The sequence below is a fragment of the Muscardinus avellanarius genome (genome assembly GCF_963383645.1).
Source record: "Muscardinus avellanarius genome assembly, chromosome: 2".
Lineage (NCBI taxonomy): Eukaryota > Metazoa > Chordata > Mammalia > Rodentia > Gliridae > Muscardinus > Muscardinus avellanarius.
In genome coordinates, this window is record NC_137787.1 from 65,006,962 (window position 1) to 65,026,626 (window position 19,665).

The following is a 19,665-nucleotide window of genomic DNA, read 5'->3' on the forward strand; positions in this document are numbered from 1 at the left end:
CAAAGCTAACAAGTAGAAACTTGTGTTAGCAGTAGTTTTCAGTGGAATTCTAGAGGATATGCACTATGCTTAAAAAAGTCACAGTTGAGCCTGTGAAGAATGTTTTGAGGTTCCTGACTTCTTGGGGTATGTGGGCAAGAAAGGAGCTGAGAAGAGTTTTGAAATTCTTCATTAACATTTTGTCCTTACTTCTGTTTCTCTAAAAGATGATTGTGTTGAGAGGTAATGGAATTAGGTATAGATGGAAACTCTCAGTTTATAGTTCACCTGTTTTTCAAATAGGTCCCTACAGATATTCCTGGCTTTGATTTTCCACATTTATAATCAGGCACCTTGGTAATGATGTTCAGTTACTCAAGTGAAAATTTAGAGTTAAAGATATTTAATTTCTCTAGTGTTTAGTATTAATCCAGTTATATAAGCAATAAAATAAAAATATTTTTGGAAAGATTCTTAGAAGTCATATTTCCTATAACTTATAGTTTATTTTATTTATTTATTTTTTTTTTTGTGGTACTGGGGTTCCTGGAAGCCCTTCTACCTCCGGGATATACTCCCACGGGCCACACTCCCAGACCTTTTTTTTTTTTTTTTTTTTTACTTTTTATGTGGAAACAGGGTCTCTTAAACCAGCAAGGCTGGCTCCGAACCAGCACAATCCTCCTGTCTCTGCCTCCCAAGCGCAGGGATTACAAGCATGCGCCACCACACCCAGCAACTTATAGTTTAAAATAACTCAAGTTTGTAATTCAGTCTAAAGATTAGTGTTTCACAAAAAAGAAAAGTTTTTTGGTCATCAGCCCTTCCCATCATAACCATATATTCATGCCATTTATATGCACATGCAGAGTGAGAATGTGGAAGATGAGGTTTTTTATTATTGGTTGGAAGGTGAAATCATGTCATACCATAAAAATTGATGTAATCCACTAGCATCCTGAAGAAGGTTAAAAACAATCAGAAAGCTGAGGAGAAGGTACTATAATATACTGTATTATGCAGGCATTATACCTGCTTGGTGTCAGCACCTTGGTTAGTGTTTAACGTAATGTCACCCCCAAAATATAGCAGGCTAAATGTTTAAAATTTCTCAATCATTAGAATTCTTACATTTATTTGCTTTTGGGTTTAGGTTTTGCTTTGCTTAAATAAAAGGGAGAAAATTAGAGAATCAAAATCTATTTAACAATCATTCCCAGTAAAGTGTTTCAATGTATGTGTGTATTTTAAGAGAAAATAAACATTAGTAGTAAAGTTTGTAAGGCAGGTATGCTAATCTAAGCTACCTAAATACAACCGAGGCAGACATAGTATTTTCCCATCAGTGATGACCATTATGGGTGGATTGGGGATGAGAATAGAGGGTACATCTATATACTTAGGAAATAAAACACCCCAGAATTTCATAACTTTTGTCTCTTCTCTTCCTTGACTATTCCTCTCCTGAATCTATACAATCATCCTCAAGTAAAAATATGGTTACGGGGCAGTACTTTTATACCAAGATAAATTCAGACCTGCATTATATAGATGGTTTTTGAAAGCTGTTGGTTGGCTCATATTTCCCTTGGTTTTATCTCCAGTATCTGTATTTTGAATTTGGGAAAACATACAATCTAGTGACATATAATGAGGATAAATTTGAAGTAAATTGATATTTTCCTCCTTTTTTCTGCACTGCCCTTTTCATTTGTTTTTCATAGTGTTTTTTTTTGTCAGTTTCACCTTTCACTTTCCTGGTGATAAATAGTTCATGAAAAGCAATTTTTTGAGGACTTAGAAATGGTTAACTTTGGGGCAGGCAGTGGGCGCTTGATGGGCCCCGCTGTGGGGTGGAGCTCTGCTGCGCCGGCCTGGACGGCGGCCCGGGAGACTGGGATGCACCCTGGTTCCTTACACATCTTTTCAAATTTATTCTACGCTAAGAGGAATGATGACACCATTTTCCTGAGCTATGGCATTCAGATGTGGTAGTAGAAACTTCTCTACAGAACCCCCAAACCTGGCAAGAATGGTTCAGATCTTGACACATGATGGTTTTATACCCTCCCAGCGTTTGTATTATCAGAGTACTGGTGATGGAACCCAGGGGCATTCTACCTCCAAGCTACAACAACCCCAGGCCCCCTTTTTTTTTTATTCTTCATTTTGAAACAAGGTCTCATAAGTTGCAGAGGGCCTCACTAAGTAGCAGATGCTGCAGTGAACTGCGACCCTCCTGTCTCAGCTTCCTAAATGCTGGGATTACAAGCGTGTACCACCATGCCTGGCTAGTGTTAAATATTCTTAAAGTGGGGCATCACTAAAGCTAGATGTAAAATAGTATTTACTACATGATTCCATTTACATAAAACTTAAAATTCAAGTAATCTATGATGTTAGAATCCATGACACTATTCTTCTGAATCATTGTAGGTAATAGTAATTGGAAGACATATTAAAGGGGCTTCTAATTTAATGTTCTATTTATTGAACATTTGTTCATTACATAAACAGTTTGTGCTGCTCTTTTCATTATATTCTAGTATAAAAGCTTATAAGGGACAAGGATGTAGTTCAATGGTTGCGCACTTGCCTAGCATACTCAAGGCTCAGTCTGATCCCTAGGATAGCAAAAAATAAAAAGACAAATAAGCGTATTAGATAAAATTACTCTTCTTTAAAAGAAAAATTTAGAATATATTAACCAAATTAATATAGAGATGTTTTTATTTGTATCCCAGAGAAATAATTTTGTGACATAATTTGAGAAATTTGAGAAATGATTAGGTATTAATGCCATTGTAAATAATTATTGATGTTTAGGTGTCAAAATGGTGTAGTGGTTATGCTTATATAAAAAAAAGTTTTACCTTTTGGAAATATATTCTGAAGTAGTTATAGATGACGTGATAAGATTGTGTGGTTTCCTTCTAAATAATCCTGTTATGGAAATTATTAGAGGTATAGAAAGGAAAAGAACAGCCATATGGTCATAATAAACTATATAAGAATATGTATGGACTCTATTATACTACTTTTTCTACTATTCTAAATCTTTGGAGACTTATCCTAATAAATTCTTAAAATTCTTTAAAATTAAAAAATGGTTAACTTTTAAGAGATTAATAGTTTTCATGTTACTAAAGTGAATTTAGTGTTAAACTTTAAAAAATCTCATTCTGAATTAGTTTTCTTAAACCAGTACTGTTGTTGTAATTCTGTTGAATAGATAAAAAAATGAAGAACAAAAAATAGAGCTGGGGGTGTAGCCCATAGGTAGAATGCCCCTGGACTCCATCCCCAGTTCTGAAAAAAAAAAAAATTATAGATATTTCCGCCTCCCCTGGGTTGTAGGGGTGTAGCCCAGTGGTAGAGTGCTTGTCTATCATGTCCAAGGCCCTAGGTTTGATTCCACAGCACTGCAAAAACAAAATACCTGCTAGCTTTGTAAAGTCAATTTTTGGAAATTAAGTTGTTTGGTGGGGATAAAATGTAATGTGCATTTAAGTTTTGCTAAATAACTTTAGATACCTGTGTTTAATTTGGGGAGGGAAACATTGGATTTACATGTGAAAATGCATGTAAAAAGCTTTAAACTTCATGGCTTCATTGTCCACACATTCCTTTTTTTTTTTTTTTTTTTTTTTTTTTCTTTTCTCAGTACTAGGGATGGAACCTAGGGGCATTCTACCTCCGAGCAACACCTCCAGCCCTATTTTTTCTTCTTTATTTTGAAATGGTCTCACTGAGTTGCAAAGGGCCCCTCACTAAGTAGCTGAGGCTGGCTTCAAACCTACACGATCCTCCTATCTCAGCCTCCCAAATACTGGGATTACAGGCATGCACCACCATACCTAGCTCATACTTGTTTTTAATACAATCTATTCTTATTCATGTCCTCATCACATTGTAATTACCTGTAGACACCCATTCATTTCTGGAGATGTTATCTGTCTCTGTTTCTTCTAGATTTTCTCTAGTTTAATTAGTTGTTCAAATAGGAGATAAATCCAGGATTGAAATTAAGTATTCTTACTAAACACAGTTGAGCTGAATGGGCGCTCTCTCTCTTATTTTACTAATCTGGCCTAGTTTTGCTGTGAGTTTGAGAATTCCATTTTATAATGAATTAGTTGTGAATCCAGGTCATCTTTAACTTCTCTTAACTCCTTTAAAATGACTAATTCAGAGGATGCCCCAGAGGTTAATTCAGTCTAAAGCAAAAAGAGTATAGCCTAGCTAAGAGTGGTGGCATGCACTTGTAATCCCAGGATTTTGGAGCCTGAGACAGGATCAAAGGTTTGAGGACAGCCTAAGCCAGTAGTGAGACTCTTATCAACCTAGAGGGACCCTGTTTCTAAATAAAAATAAAATAGGGCTGGGGGTAAAGCTTGGAGGTAGAATGCCCATAGGTTCAATCTTTGGTGCCACACAAAAAAAGAAAAGAGTATAGCAAATAGATCTTTGAAGTTCTAGAAGTCCAAGATCAAGGTCTAGTAGGGTTTGGTTTCTGGTGGTTTGTTTTCATGGCCGTTTCTCTGTGTTCCTGGGTGGAGGAGGGAATTTCTTTTCACAAAGCCACTAATTCCATCACAGGGGCTCACCCACATGTCCTAATCTAACCCTGACTAGGGCTAAAAGCCCTAACTCCAAATTCCATCATGTTGGGAGATTAGGGCTTCAGTATATAAATTTAAGGGGAACACAGATATTCAGTCCATAACTCTGTGTGTGTGTGTGTGTGTGTGTGTGTGTGTGTGTGTGTACATATACACCTTTTCCCAGTGGGATTTGAGAGATGTTACTTAGATTACAGAATTATATTTCCTCCAAACGTATGTTACTCTTTTAAGATCTAAAATATTGTTACTAAGTTACAAGATGGAAGATAGAAATCTATTTCAATGATTATGGTGGATTTATGTCTGTGTATGTAAGACTTAGTTATGATTCCTCCCAAATACCTAGAATACATCATTTTTCCTGTTTTTTCCTGACATTTTGGGTTTTCCCTCCAGGAAATGTAATAATTCAAACTGAATGAAGCTTGGCTTGTCTGTACTTTTATTTTGTATGATTTTCTGGAACCTGTTTTTATTGTTTTATGGAGAGGAAAATCTTACTGACAAAATCTATTTTTACTTTTTTAAATAAGTATTTTGTGGTACTGATTACTATTCTATAGACATCTATATATTATAAAACTTGTAATTATGTGCATCAACAATCTAATTGAATATTGTGATTATATATTTGTGACTCAGAAAATTTAACTTGTTATTTTATTGTTGAAATAGTATCCCTGTGCTGTAACTTCAAATAAAAGAAATATTTTAGCTTGTATTCTAATAGACTTTATGCTGTTTTATCAGATTATTTAAAATTTTTCCAGCCTACCAAATGTTAGTCATATGAAGAGAAAATTTTACCTTTTTTTGTGGTACTGGGGATTAAACTCAGGGGCATCCTACTTCCAAGCTACATCCTCAGCCTTTTTTTTTTTTTTTTTTTTTTATTCTTTATATCAAGACAGGGGCTCATTAAGTTGCGGAGGGCCTCACTAAGTTTTTAAGGCTGGTCACAAACCTGTATTACTTCTGTTTCGGCCTCCCAAGTACTAGGGTTACAAGCGTGCACCATGACCACGCTCAGCTCCAATTTCTAGATTCTTTAGTTGAAATTTTTCCATATTCTTCAGCATACCTATATGGTCATTTTCTTATTCTATATTATATGACTAAATTAAGACAACTAAGCTGTGTTTTTGAGTTTATTGTTTCAAAGTTTTTAAACTCATTACCTGTTCTTATAATGAATCTTTGATTATCAAATATCTTAGTATATCATGTTAAATTTTTTCTTCATTAAGAAAATAAATATTGAGCCGGGCATAGTGGCGCACGCTTGTAATCCCAGCATTCAGGAGGCTGAGACTGGAGGATCACAGTTCACAGTCAGCCTCAGCTACTTAGTGCTGCTCTCTGCAACTTAGTGAGACCCTGTTTCAAAATAAAGAATAAAAAATAGGGCACGGAATGTAGCTCGGAGGTCAGATGCCTCTGGGTTCCATCCCCAGACCTGCAAAATAAATAAATAAATAAATAAATAAATAAATAAATAAATAAATAAATATTTGTGACTGAAGCTATTAAATGAGGAAATGTCAGTTAAATCAAGACAGTCTAATTTAGAAAAATCTCTTTATTTAAACTTCCTCTTCATTCAAATTTATCTTGAAATTTTTCATTTGTCATCTGATGCCTAATTCAAATTAAATAACTGTAAGGAGTGGTTGAATTCTGTTTAAAAACAATAAAAATAAAAGCCAGGCATGGTAGTGCACATGTATAATCCCAGCATTTGGAAGGCTGAGACAGGAGGATCCAGGTTCGCGGACAGCCTCAGCTACTTAGTAAGGCCTTTTGCAATTCAGTGAGACCCTGTTTCAAAATAAAGAATAAAAAATAGGGTTAGGGTATAGTTCAAAGGTAGAATGCCCCTGAGTTCCATCCCCAGTACTACACATACACACATACACAAAAAGTAAAGCTGAGCGTGGTGGTGCACACTTGTAATCCCAGTACTTGAGAGGCTGAGACAGGTTAATCACAGGTTCGTGGCCAGCCTCTGCTATTTAGTGAGATGTTGCAACTCAGTGAGATGTTGTCTCAAAGAATTAAAAAAAGGGCCAGGGTTGAAATAGGGCTGGGGATGTAGCTCAGGGATACAATGCCCCTGGGTTCCATAATCAGTAACACACACACACACACACACACACACACACACACACACACACAATCTAATTTGTTTTTTTCATAATTCTTAAAATACTTATTTCAGTTTAACTCTTAGGTATAGGTATAATACTCTATACATCTGTTGTCTACTTTTGAATGAAATGATACATATTTTCAAAGTAAATTTCAGGATTATTCGTTTTTTGATGTAAAAGTGTTTTGTTTTGTTTTTGCGGGTCTGGGGATGGAACCCAGGGGCATTCAACCTCCGAGCTACACCCCCTGCCCTATTTTTTATTCTTTATTTTGAAACAGGGTCTCACTAAGTTGCAGAGGGCCTCACTAAGTAGCTGAGGCTGTCTGCGAACTGTGATCCCGAATGCTGAGATTACAAGTGTGCACTCCTACGCCCGTCTAGATTTTTTTATATTAAAAGATAAACCAGTAAGATTAAGAAAAGGAGGTAGTGAAAGAGAAATATTTACATTTGTATCCTGAAATACCTTTGTTCCACTTAGTCTAGATTTATAATTGTAATGAATGTATATTATGCGAGAGTAATCTATTTACATATTTACTCATAAATATTTTTTTAAATAGTTGAAAATTGAACATTTCTAGAAATTTCCACTAAAATTTGGCATGTTCATATGCTTTTTAACATATTCAATTTGAGAAAGTGTGTGTGGGAGAGAGAAAGTGACAAGATATGTTTGTTTTGGTGTATAGTTTAATATTTTTTATAAAAATTGTATATTTTAACACATTTACCATCTTTTTAGGATTTTAGTGTGATTTATCCAAAGTGAGTGCCCAGATTGTGTGAGTGCTTTTGTATTCCAGATGTTGTAAGGTTTTGGAATACTCGGTGGTTCTGTCTTCCTTTCTTCTTCTTTCAATTATTATAAAATCTTTTTTTTTTTTGTATTGGTAAATTTTTTCCTCTTAAATTAAGATTTGGATGAACCAGAAATAAAAATTTCTTCTCATCTTGTGTTCTAAATCAGCATCAGACTACCTTGTAGTTGTTTTCAGTATAGACATTATAAAAATAGATTTCCTGTAGTACAGAATAAAACCCTCATTAGGTATAGATTTCTATGTGGAAGATGGTTTCTTGAAATAGGTTTTTGCCTTATCTCATTCTGTCTTTCAGGCATTGAAAAAAAACATGTTAGTCTTTTACTCAGTGGTACTTTATAATACACTCTTTTTCCCATCCCTATGAAAAATTGATACATGGACAAAAATAGCTTTTTTATATCACAAATAAATTGAGCTTGTTATAGTCCCCTCTCTTCATTTTCAGGAAGAGGCAGAAATCCAGGCAGAACTTGAACGTTTGGAAAGAGTCAGAAATCTTCACATACGGGAGCTCAAAAGAATAAATAATGAAGATAATTCACAGTAAGTCATTATCTTTATTTTACAGTTGTAGATGATACATATGATCCCCCTTCCCTATGGAGAGCATTAGCACGTTTCCTTGTCAGTCATCTCATCATAAAGTCCTCCCATGGCACTGAAGGCCTTGTATGATCTGGTTCTTGGACACCTCACCATCTGTCTCTGTCATCCTCCTCTTACTTAACCTGTCATGACCTGCTGACCTCTTTGGACATGTCATGCACATTCACCTTTCAAGGCTTTTGTGTTTGCCCTTTTCTCTACCTGAAATTTTCTTCCTCTAAATATCTGAGTGGCTTATTTTTTATTTCACTCCAGATGCTCATTAGGCTTTCTTTTATCTCAGATAATTGTCCCCACCTGACTTCATTTTCTTCCAGTATTGTTACTTTGTTTTATTTTTCATAGTATTTATCAATCTTTGGAATTCCGTTTTTGTTTTTCAGTTTTTATCTTTCTCCCTCTGCTAGACTGTAAGCTTCATGAAAATAATGGATTTTAGTGTTCTTATATCACCAGAACCTAGACCATTGCCTGGCATGTGGTAGACATTTAATAAAAATTTGTTGATTGAATACTAAAGTTAATGTTATAGCAGTGGAGGAAAGCTTATCTTAACTAGAGGTATTCTACTTTGCTATGTATCCAGAATTATGCAAGAATTATGGAGGAAATGGAAAAGAACAAAGTTACAGTCTCTGTTCTTAATCCCTAGTTATTAAAATGAGTGCTGTGGACAGTACATGTTAAAGGAATCAAAAGAAAAGAAAATACGTATGGGTTTGTGGAAGCTTCTTGAAGAAGCTAGAAGTAGAAATTAAACAAGGCACTATTTAGATTTAATTGACGTAAAAAAAGGAAGGATGTTTGTTTATACTTCTTTAAAACTAGTGATGTAAGTTAAAACATCATGACAATATGAATATCATAATTGGAAGTAACCAATTTCTGTTTTAAAATATGAATGAATAGAAAAAGGCCTATTTGTGATCACATATATACACATACATACATATATACATACATACATACACACACACACACATCATTCCACTGTGTGAGCTGACTGAAATAATATAGCTTTAAAACAACCTAAATTCTGTCAGATTAAAATTCTAATAAAGCAGGCAAGTAAACTAATTTAAAATGAACTATTCTAAACGGTGTGTGGTGACCTATAATCCCTGCTATTTGGGAAGCTATGGTAGAAGAATCCCAAGTTTCAGGCTACATTTGGCCACTTAGTGAGACCAGTCTCAAAGTGCTGGGGATGTAGTTCAGTGGTAGAGTGCCCTTGATTTCAGTCCCTAAGACTTCGATTTAAAAAAAAACTGGAAAATTAGGTTCAAACTTTATGGATACAACTTAGGTTGATTAGAATGAAGTAAGTTAGTTGGGCATGGTGGCTCATGCTTGTAATACCAGCATTCGGGAGGCTGAGACAGGAGGATCGCGGTTCACAGAAAGCCTCAGCTACTTAGTGAGGCGCTCTGCAACTTAGTGAGACCCTGTTTCAAAACAAAGAATAAAAACCAGGGCAGGAGGCTTTCAGCAACTTAGTGAGACCCTGTTTCCAAATAAAATATAGAAAAGGTCTGGGAGTATAGCCCAGAGGTAGAAAGCCTCTAGGTTCCACCCCCAGTACCATCAAAAAAAAAAAAAATCAGGCAGGGGGTGTAGCTCAGAGGTCAAATGCCCCTGTGTTTCATACACATACACACACACACACACACACACACACACACACACACACACACACAATGAGCTATTACAAATTTATAATGTGTCTTTAAAGGAAGCAGAAATATCTTTTCTTAGCAAGTTTTTCAAAAAAAGCTAAAATTATCAAACCTATGTTCAGTTTATTTTTGAATAAAAAATACAGTATATTTGTACCTGCTATTGTCAATTTATTTTTAATTTTGAAAATGTGCATTTTGGAACTAGGTTTTTTTGCTATGTTCAGCCATGAATTATTAGCTATTAACCTTAAGTAAGTTACTTACCTTCTCTTGTCTATATAAAATAGATATAGAAGCAGGGCCTATTTTATAAACTGGTTGAGATCAAAATGAATTAATATATATAAGTGTGTAATAACAGTTACAATAAATGTTAAATGGTAATGATAACATGAGTGAATTTTGGTACAAGTTTTTAAAAATAGGTTGTTATTTTTATTATTATTATGATGATGATGATGATGATGATGTACTGAGGATTGAACCCAACACATTCTTTCTCTGAGCTACACCCCTGGCACTTTTTTTTTTTTTTTTCCAGTACTGGGGATGGAATCTAGGAACATTCTGCCTCCGAACTTCATCCCCAGCCCTATCTTTTATTCTTTATTTGGAAACAGGGTCTCACTGAGTTGCAGAGGGCCTCAGTAAGAAGCTGAGGCTGTCCGTGAATCATGATCCTCTTGTTTCAGCCTCCCAAATGCTGGGATTACAAGTGTGTGCCACCACGCCTGGCTCCCCTGGTACTTTTTATTTTTTATTTGGAAACAGTCTCACTAAGTTGCTAAGTATTTTCACTAAGTTGCTGAGGCTGACCTTGTACTTGTAATCTTATCTCGGTTTCCAAAGTTAATGGAGTTACAGGTATATGCCATGCCATCACACCTGGCTAAATACTTGCTTTTTATATTAGTGGTTAAATTTTATTTTATAGAAATCCAAGGCAGTAAAATTTAAACATGGACAAGGGATAATTTTAAATATAATTATTTTAATCATGTCAGTAGTATAAAATTTTTTTCCAAGAGAAGTAATTTCTGAAGAACAAATAGGTAAGGAATTTCATATCAATATAGTAATTGTTAAGTCATTATATGAAAGTGTTATAATTGGTCATTGAACCTCAGTATTCATCTGTAAAAGTTAAGCTTTATAAGCACCAAAGTTTTAAGATAGGTGATAGTCCTGCATGTAGAGAGGTAAAGAATGAAAAAAAAATTATTGAATGGAATTTCAAATTAATAGTAGAGTAACTGAAACAAAATAGAATATAAGAATGGAACTTTATTGTAGAAGATATAGATGGAATTTTTTGTGTGTGTCTTTTAATATGACTGAGTGGGCTTCATTTTCCCAACCTTAAGGTTCAAAGATCACCCAACATTAAATGAAAGGTATTTATTACTTCATCTGCTTGGAAGAGGTGGCTTTAGTGAAGTATATAAGGTAATGTAAATTTTATTCTTTTATTCTCACAAATATAGCAAAGATATAGGAATATCTGCTTAAACAGTACTTGTCTTATTGGTTTTATGACTGAATTTACATCTTCACTCTCATCATTAAAAAAAACTTGTGGTTTGTGTGTTCTCTTATGGAGATATTGGCCTTGTACTTACACAGTTTCAACTTTATTCTCTTAACTCTAACTTTACAAATAAGACTGAAACTAAAGAGAGGGTAGTAGCACAGGTAATAAATTCATCTGATTCCAAGGAGAATAGTCTTAACTTCTGCATGACTATATTTGGATTTTCTAGGTTATATTGATGGCAGGGGTAAGGTTATTTATTTATTTATTTATTTATTTATTTATTTATTTATTTATGGCAGTGGGGATTGAGCCCAGGGGCATCTACCTCTGAGCTACACCCTAGCCCTATTTTTATTTTGAAACAAGTCTCACTAGGTTGATAAAAATCACACTACTTGCTAAGGTTGTACTTGAACTTGTGATCCTCCTGTCTTAGCCTCCCAAGTACTGGGATTACAAATGTGCACCACTTTGCCCAGGTTTAAAATTTTAACTTCTTGCCGGGCATGGTGGCGCACGCTTGTAATCCCCGCGCTTGGGAGGCGGAGACAGGAGGATCGCGCAGGTTCGAAGCCAGCCGTGCGCTGGCTTAGGAGACCCTGTTTCCAAAATGAAAATGTAAAAATAGGTCTGGGAGTGTAGCCCCGAGGTAGAAGGGCTTCCAGGAACCCCAGTACCACCAAAAAAAAAAAAAAAAAAAAAAATTTAACTTCTTAAAATATATATATTTTTAGTGCTAGGATGGGAGCCTAGAACCTTGTGCATGCTAGGAAATGTTCTCTTAATGAACTATACCTTTAGCTCCTAAAGGGTTTATCAAAGGAACACATTTGTATATAAATCATAATAGAACTTTATATTAAATTCTTATGGGGGAGCTGGATGCAGTGGGTATCTGTCTGTAATCCTGTCACTTTGGGAGGCTGAGACAGGAGAATCACAGGTCTGGGCTAGCCTCAGCAACTTAGTGAGACCTGTTTCAAAATTTTTAAATTAAAAGGTAGGTGGAGTGGCACACACTTGTAATCCCAGTACTTGAGAGGCTGAGACATGAGGATCCGGGTTTGTGGCCAGCCTCAGCTACTTAGGCCATCTGCGACTTAGACCCTGTTTCAATATAAAGAATAAAAAATTGGGCTAGGGCTATAGCTCAGAAGTAAAATGCCCCTGGGTTCATTCCCCAGGACCACATTAATTCATTAATTAATTAATTAATAATAAAAGAAAATTTAGTAGGGTTCAGTGTATGGCCCAGAGGTTGAATGCCTCTGGATTCAGTCCCCAGTACCAAAAAAAAAAGAGTTATTATGGGCAGCAGTTTAGTGATAGAGTACTTGCCAAGTATGTATGAGTCCTTACGTTCAATCCTCAGTACCACAAAGAGAAAGAGAGTGCGTACACAAACACGCAAATGTAGGGAATAGATGAAACAAGACTGGCAAAATATTGATAGTTTTTGAAACTGGATGATAAGTATATAAGGGTTCATTTTACTACTTTATACTTTTATATATGCTGAATGGTTCTGTAATATTGTTTCCTTAATTAGGGAATGTTAGGAACTTGTTAGTCTTCAAAAAAAAAGTGTAAAAGAAGTAGTCAATTGAAAAGAAAAGCTAGATTTAAAAATATTTGTTTTGCCGGGCATGGTGGCACACGCTTGTAATCCCAGAATTGGGAGGCTGAGACTGGAGGATCACAGTTCGCGGACAGCCTCCAGCTACTTAGTGAGGCCCTCTCTCAAAAAGAATAAAAAACTGGGCAGGGGATGTAGCTCGGAGGTAGAATGCCCCTGGGTTCATCCCTAGAGCTGCCAAAAAAAAAAAAAAAAAATATATATATATATATATATATATATATATATATGTATGTATAGTTGTTGTTGTTTTATCCAACCCACAAAAAATTAGTGTTTATTTTAATTATTGTAAAAATTTTCACCAAAATTTTTTTAAAATCTTTTTTTTAACTATGGTTAATCTGTGAACAGTAGCTATATTTTTTGCCTCGCATCCTAGGCTTTTGACCTATATGAACAGAGATATGCTGCTGTGAAGATCCATCAGCTTAATAAAAGCTGGAGAGATGAGAAAAAAGAAAATTACCACAAGTAAGTATTAATACTTAATATTTTTATAAATGGACATTTTTTTAAATTGTCATGGAGAATTAATATACTTTCTTCCCATAGACATGCCTGCAGAGAATATAGAATACACAAAGAACTGGATCATCCCAGAATAGTTAAACTCTATGATTATTTTTCCTTGGATACAGATACGTAAGTTAATATAAGGGTTTACATTTTAAGAAAAGATAACATTTGCTTTTGCTTTTCTTGCCCTGTGATGATGATACAAATAATCTCCATTGTGATTCTGAATTACTGGATATTGAGTATGTCTAATTTTTTTCTCTCTTTTCCATTGAAGGTTTTGTACAGTGTTAGAATACTGTGAAGGCAATGACTTGGATTTCTATCTGAAGCAACACAAATTAATGTCAGAGAAAGAAGCTAGGTCTATTGTAATGCAGATTGTAAATGCCCTAAGATATCTCAATGAGATCAAACCTCCTATTATACATTATGATCTTAAGCCAGGTAATTAATAAAATTTGTCTAATAATTTTTAAGCCCTAAACAGTATAGCTTTAAAATGCCATCTTCACTTAAATATTTACTTACCAGCCAGGCGTGGTGGCGCACGCTTATAACCCCAGTATCCAGGAGGTGGAGACCGGAGGACCGCAGTTTGTGGACAGCCTCAGCTACTTAGTGAGGCCCTCCACAACTTAGCCCCTGTTTCAAAATAAAGAATACAAGATAGAGCAGGGGTTGTAGCTCAGAGGTCGAATGCCTCTGGGTTCCATCCCTAGACCCATACACACACACAGAAAGTTACTTACCAAACATTAGTTTTAAGGAGTAAAGTTAATGTTTTTCACATCTGCATTATAAAAGGAATTATTTATTTTGTTCTTAGGAAACATCCTTCTGGTAGATGGAACGGCATGTGGAGAAATCAAAATCACTGATTTTGGTCTGTCCAAGATTATGGATGATGATAGTTATGGTGTAGATGGAATGGATCTAACTTCCCAAGGGGCAGGCACTTACTGGTAAATGTATTATTAAAAATATCAAAATTAATCAAGTTTGGCCCCCTTGTTTTTTTATGAGAATTTAGTTTTGTTTTCATGTAGTCTTTGAGATTACTGTGATTGAAGGTATTGGTATTAACCCTCTGATTTGGGAAGGAAAATACTGTGGTTAGCTGTCTTTTTTTCTTTTGTTCTTAATTGCAAATACCAGCAAACCGAGGAGAGAATGGCTTGGCATTAGCAAATGACTTCAGTACCCATGTGGAGAATTCATGGATTTTGTCATTATAATGTTTATAATGCATAAAAAATGTTTGTGTAAATACAATGTCTTCATTTCTACAATTTAAACCAAACAGCAAGAATTTTCTGTAAAGGTTTTGTAATTGAAGTTTTTGTGGGGAATGAATATTTTGTTGATTGTTGGATGAGAGATAAATTTGACATATTCTTGGTCTTTGGATTTGACTCTTAACCCCTTTAGAGACTTCATACAGTAGATATAAGTCTAGATGAACCACTTAACAAATGAAAATCTAACTTAATGGCATCCTCTTAGAGTACCTATAAGCTTCAAAATTCTGATCAGTAGGAGTTTTCCAACTCTGGCCATTCACCAAAGTAGAGAAGATAGATTGTAGAATTTCAAAACAAAACTAGCAAAAGGAATGAAATTTTAGCAGCAAGAAAAATTCAACTTGCTTGAACAAGATTGTGATTACAAACATAAATGTTAGGGTTCCAGAACAGTTCTCAACACAGCCAGCCTGGGCTCATAATTACCAGGTCCACAAGGTGCCACAGATCTGTATAGATCTAACTTTCATGAAGAACTATTAGTTACAGTTTTGTTTTTTTGTTTGTTTGTTTGTTTGTTTGTTTTTGCAGGTCTGGGCATGGAACCCAGGGGCATTTGACCTCTGAGTTGCACCCCCTGCCTTTTGTATTCTTTATTTTGAAACAGGGTTTCACTAAGTTGCTGCTGGCCTCACTAAGTAACTGAGGCTGGCTGCGAACTGTGGTAGCCTGCCAAAGGCTGGGATTACAAACTTGTGCCACCACACCCAGCTGTATTCTTTTTATTTTTATTTTTTTGCGGTAGTAGGGATGGGACCCAGGAGCATTCTACCTCTGAGCTATACCCCTAGCCCTAATTTTTTATTCTTTATTTTGAAACAGGGTCTCACTGCGTTGAAAAGGTCTTCACTAAGCATCTGAGCGCCGTGAACTGCAATCCTCCTGTCTCAGCCTCCCAAATGCTGGGCTTACAAGTGTGCACCACCATGCCTGGTTTCAGCTGTATTCTTTTAAAGTAAAGTTTCATGTTCTGCCTGTGGTATTTTCTGGGAATATTATCTGTATAAAATAAGCCGGGCATGGTGGTACACGCTTGTAATCCCCGTACTTGGGAGGCGGAGACAGGAGGATCACGCAGGTTCGAAGCTAGCCGCACTGGCTTAAGATACCCTGTTTCCAAATTTTAAAAAAAAGTATAAAATAGGTCAGGGAGTGTAGCCCGGAGGTAGAAGGGTTTCCAGGAACCCCAGTACCACCAAAAATGAATGAATGAATGAATGAATGAATGAATGAATGAATGAATGAATTACAGACAATATTAGGGTTTTCCTCCTATATTTCAAGAAAATTATCTTTCAAACTTATAACCTCCTGTAAGTTAATAGTCTCAATTGTTAGTCTTTAAATCTTTTCTTTTGCAAAAAGGTTCATTTTTTTTTCCACAAAAAAAGTTTTAGAATTCTAATGAATAAGACCAATAAAAACAAAGCTCCTTGATAGAACCATCACTGCCATGAAAGATAGCTGGAAAGCCATATTTTAAACATGAAATCATTCCTTCTCTGTAGGACATCCTCATTATTTCCTTCTCGCTCTGACTTCACTCAGCATAAGGAAATTTTCCTGTTACCAGAAGGGTATGAGGCAGGGAAGCTTATTTTAGGGGCTGTGCAGGAAGGAGATACAGTCGTGATGTTCCATGTAGGTATATATTTCCCATAGAAACAGTGTTCCACAAAGTGGTTGATTTTTATAGTCATAGATATACATTTAGAAATTAAAATTTGTGTGTGCATTCTAAAAGTAAAAGTAGACCATCCTAATTCATTTATTTGTAATTTATAAAAGCTATATATATATAAATTACATATCATCCCCAGAAACTTAAAATATATATCAATATCACCTAAGGAAATAAAATTGTTTTTCTCCTCCTCTCTCCTTGGTGTCAAATGTAGTCATTTACTAGATACTGGTGGTCATTTTTTCCCCGGATATCTTTGGTGTCTGTTTCTACAGTTGCAACCTTTTGCCTGGAGAGACAATATTCCTAGTGTTCAAGAACCATGTTTGTTTCAGTTACACACATAGACACCTAAATAAAATAGAAAGGATTTCTATCACTTTAAGAAAGTTTCTAGTTGGGCATATGTCACACATTTGTAATCCCAGTACCCAGGAGGCTGAAACAGGAGGTTTCAGCTGCCTCCACATCTTAGTGAGGTCCTCTACAACTTAGTGAGACCTTGTTTCAAAATAAAATAGGGCTAGGATGTATAACTCAGAGGTAGAATGCCCTTGGTTCAATTTCCCGTACCACAAACACACACAAAAAGAAAACCAAAAACTTTTTTTTGTTTCTTTGTCTTTAAACATGATCTTAGCCGGATGTGGTGGCGCACGCTTGTAATCCCCGCGCTTGGGAGGCGGAGACAGGAGGATGGCGCAGGTTCAAAGCCAGCCACGCTGCCTTAAGAGACCTTGTTTTTTTTGTTTTGTTTTGTTTTTTTTGTTTTTTTTTTTTTTAAATGATCTTAATAGATTGCCAAGAGTCTTGCCAGGTTGCTGAGGCTGGCCACAAACTTGCAATCCTCCTGTCTCGGCTTTCCAAGTACTGAGATTATAAGTGTGTGCTATTATTCCTGGCTCATGTGTCTTTTAAAAGACATTTTTAATGTCCTACTGAAACCGTAATATTAGTTAGCACAGTGAGTATAAAACTGAATGTCATGGTTTTTTGTTTATCTAAATTTTTGAGGTGTGGTACTAGTATTCCTGGTGGATCTTTTTTATTAAAACCTGAAATGACTAGTTTATTTGTGCCCCCCCCCCTTCTTTTTATTACTGGGGATTGAACCCAGGGGCATCTACCTCCAAGCTATACTCCCAGCCCTATTTGTTATTCTTTATTTATTCTTTATTCTTTAGGGTCTCACTAAGTTGCATAACCTTTCCTTTTTAAGAGCGAAAGAGTTTAGAAGTAGCACTTACAAATTAAAAAAAAAGTAGTTTTGAATACTCAGTATATTTCAGATACTGCTAGTGTTAAAAATGCACAGTGAATGAGAGCTCTTTGCTCTGCTCACAGTCTAGTGTCGGAACAGTTGAATGCTGTGATGGAGTACCTCCTCTCCTAACATGAGAGCAAGCAAGGTCTGCCTGGAGGAAGCATGAAGGGTAGTGGAGCTTGAAGAGAAGGCACTTACCCAGTGAAATATACAGTGATTAGGCAAGGACATGAGAGATTCGGAAGCACCGAGGAGCAGTTGAGTTGTCTTTGGCCAGCCAGTTTGTTGGCGGGGCAGGCTGCCAATAGTGAGCGCAGATTTTGAAATTTATTTTGTTGCTGGATTTGGATGAGTCTTATGTTACAAAAAAGAGATACAAAGTCTTACTTTTTTGGTAGTAAATGTTCTCCAGGAGGTTTAAACAAGAGAACTATATGTTCTATTTTATATTTTAGGAAGAGAATTGCCTATTGTGATGGGAGAGAATTTCTCTTATTAGTAGATACTCAAATTAGACGACTTTTATAATCTCAGTGGTTTTCTTTCTGTAGCTATATATGTAGATATAAAAATATGGCTCTAGAATCAAATTATAAAAGAATGTAAATGTCTCAAAAATTCAATTTTATGAACTTCCTAAGGTTTATATACATATAAAATGAACATTGTAAGATTTAGAATGTTTTAAAAGATTGTAAGAAGCCGGGCGTGGTGGCGCATGATTGTAATCCCAGGACTTGGGAGGCTGAGATAGGAGGATCACACAGTTTCGAAGCCAGCCTCAGCTACTTAGTGGGGCTCTCAGCAACTTAGTGAGACCCTGTTTCAAAAGAAAGTATAAAATAGGTCTGGGAGTATAGCCTGGAGGTAGAAAAGCCCCTGGATTCCACCCCCAGTAAAAAAATAAATAAATAAAAATAAATTAAAAAATAAAAACAAAACTGTTTATAGTATCCTGTTCTTTTTCCTTCACCTCAAAACCATAGGTACTTACCTCCTGAGTGTTTTGTAGTTGGAAAAGAGCCACCAAAGATTTCCAACAAAGTTGATGTGTGGTCAGTTGGAGTCATCTTCTTTCAGTGTCTTTATGGTAGAAAGGTACGTAGAAAGCTACCAGCTTCAGCTGGGGAGAGGTGAATTAAATTGAATTTTCTTAAATGTAAATTTTTACTAGCTTGAAGTCAATTTACATGCTTCTAAGTAAAGTTGGGCTTCTCAATTTCTTCCTAAAGTTTCCATGGATCAGAATTATTTTAATGTCATATTATCTTACTTGACTTTCTCTTTCTTGTGTACTATCTGTTAATGCTCACATATTCTGCTACTAGGAGCACTGGAGTCAAGTGTTTCTCATTATCCTTCATTTTTTTTCTACCTTCTTTAATATGCACCATCATCCTACTTCCTTAAACACGATTTGGCCTGCCTAAAGTATAGTGTCCTCCTGTGACTCCACAGAGAAATATCATCAAACTTCGGCTTAATTCTTTCCAAATCTTTTTTTTTTTTTTTTTTTTTTTTTTTTTTTGGTGGTGTTGGGATTAAACCCAGTAGTGTTCTCTACCTATGAACTATATCCACAAGCATTTTTGGTTTGTGTGTATGAGGGGGTGGGTGTGTTTGTTTTTGCCGTACTGAGATGGAACCCAGGGGCATTCTACCTCCAAGCAACACCCCCAGCCCTATTTTTTTTTTTTTTTGAAACAGGATCTCACTGAGTTGCAAAGTCATTACTAAGTAGCTGAGGCTGTCTGCAAACTGCAGTCCTCTTGTCTCAGCCTCCCAAATGCTGGGATTACAAACGTGCACCACTATGCCCAGCTTTCCCAACCCTTCTTATTTTAATTTTGGAGCAG

The 19,665-nt window shown here is 35.8% G+C and overlaps 1 protein-coding gene across 1 annotated transcript in view; it reads left to right on the forward strand.

The window, feature by feature from the left end:
* Window positions 1–19,665, forward strand: part of TLK1 (tousled like kinase 1) — a gene marked incomplete at both ends in the record, with an annotated part of 144,283 nt that overhangs the window by 118,825 nt on the left and 5,793 nt on the right. The window contains 7 exons of the mRNA XM_080689060.1: window positions 8,029–8,126; window positions 11,233–11,314; window positions 13,421–13,512; window positions 13,594–13,683; window positions 13,835–14,004; window positions 14,387–14,522; window positions 18,796–18,907. Of these exons, the coding sequence (XP_080545186.1) occupies window positions 8,029–8,126; window positions 11,233–11,314; window positions 13,421–13,512; window positions 13,594–13,683; window positions 13,835–14,004; window positions 14,387–14,522; window positions 18,796–18,907 (780 nt within the window). The remainder of the gene's footprint in view (window positions 1–8,028; window positions 8,127–11,232; window positions 11,315–13,420; window positions 13,513–13,593; window positions 13,684–13,834; window positions 14,005–14,386; window positions 14,523–18,795; window positions 18,908–19,665) is intronic.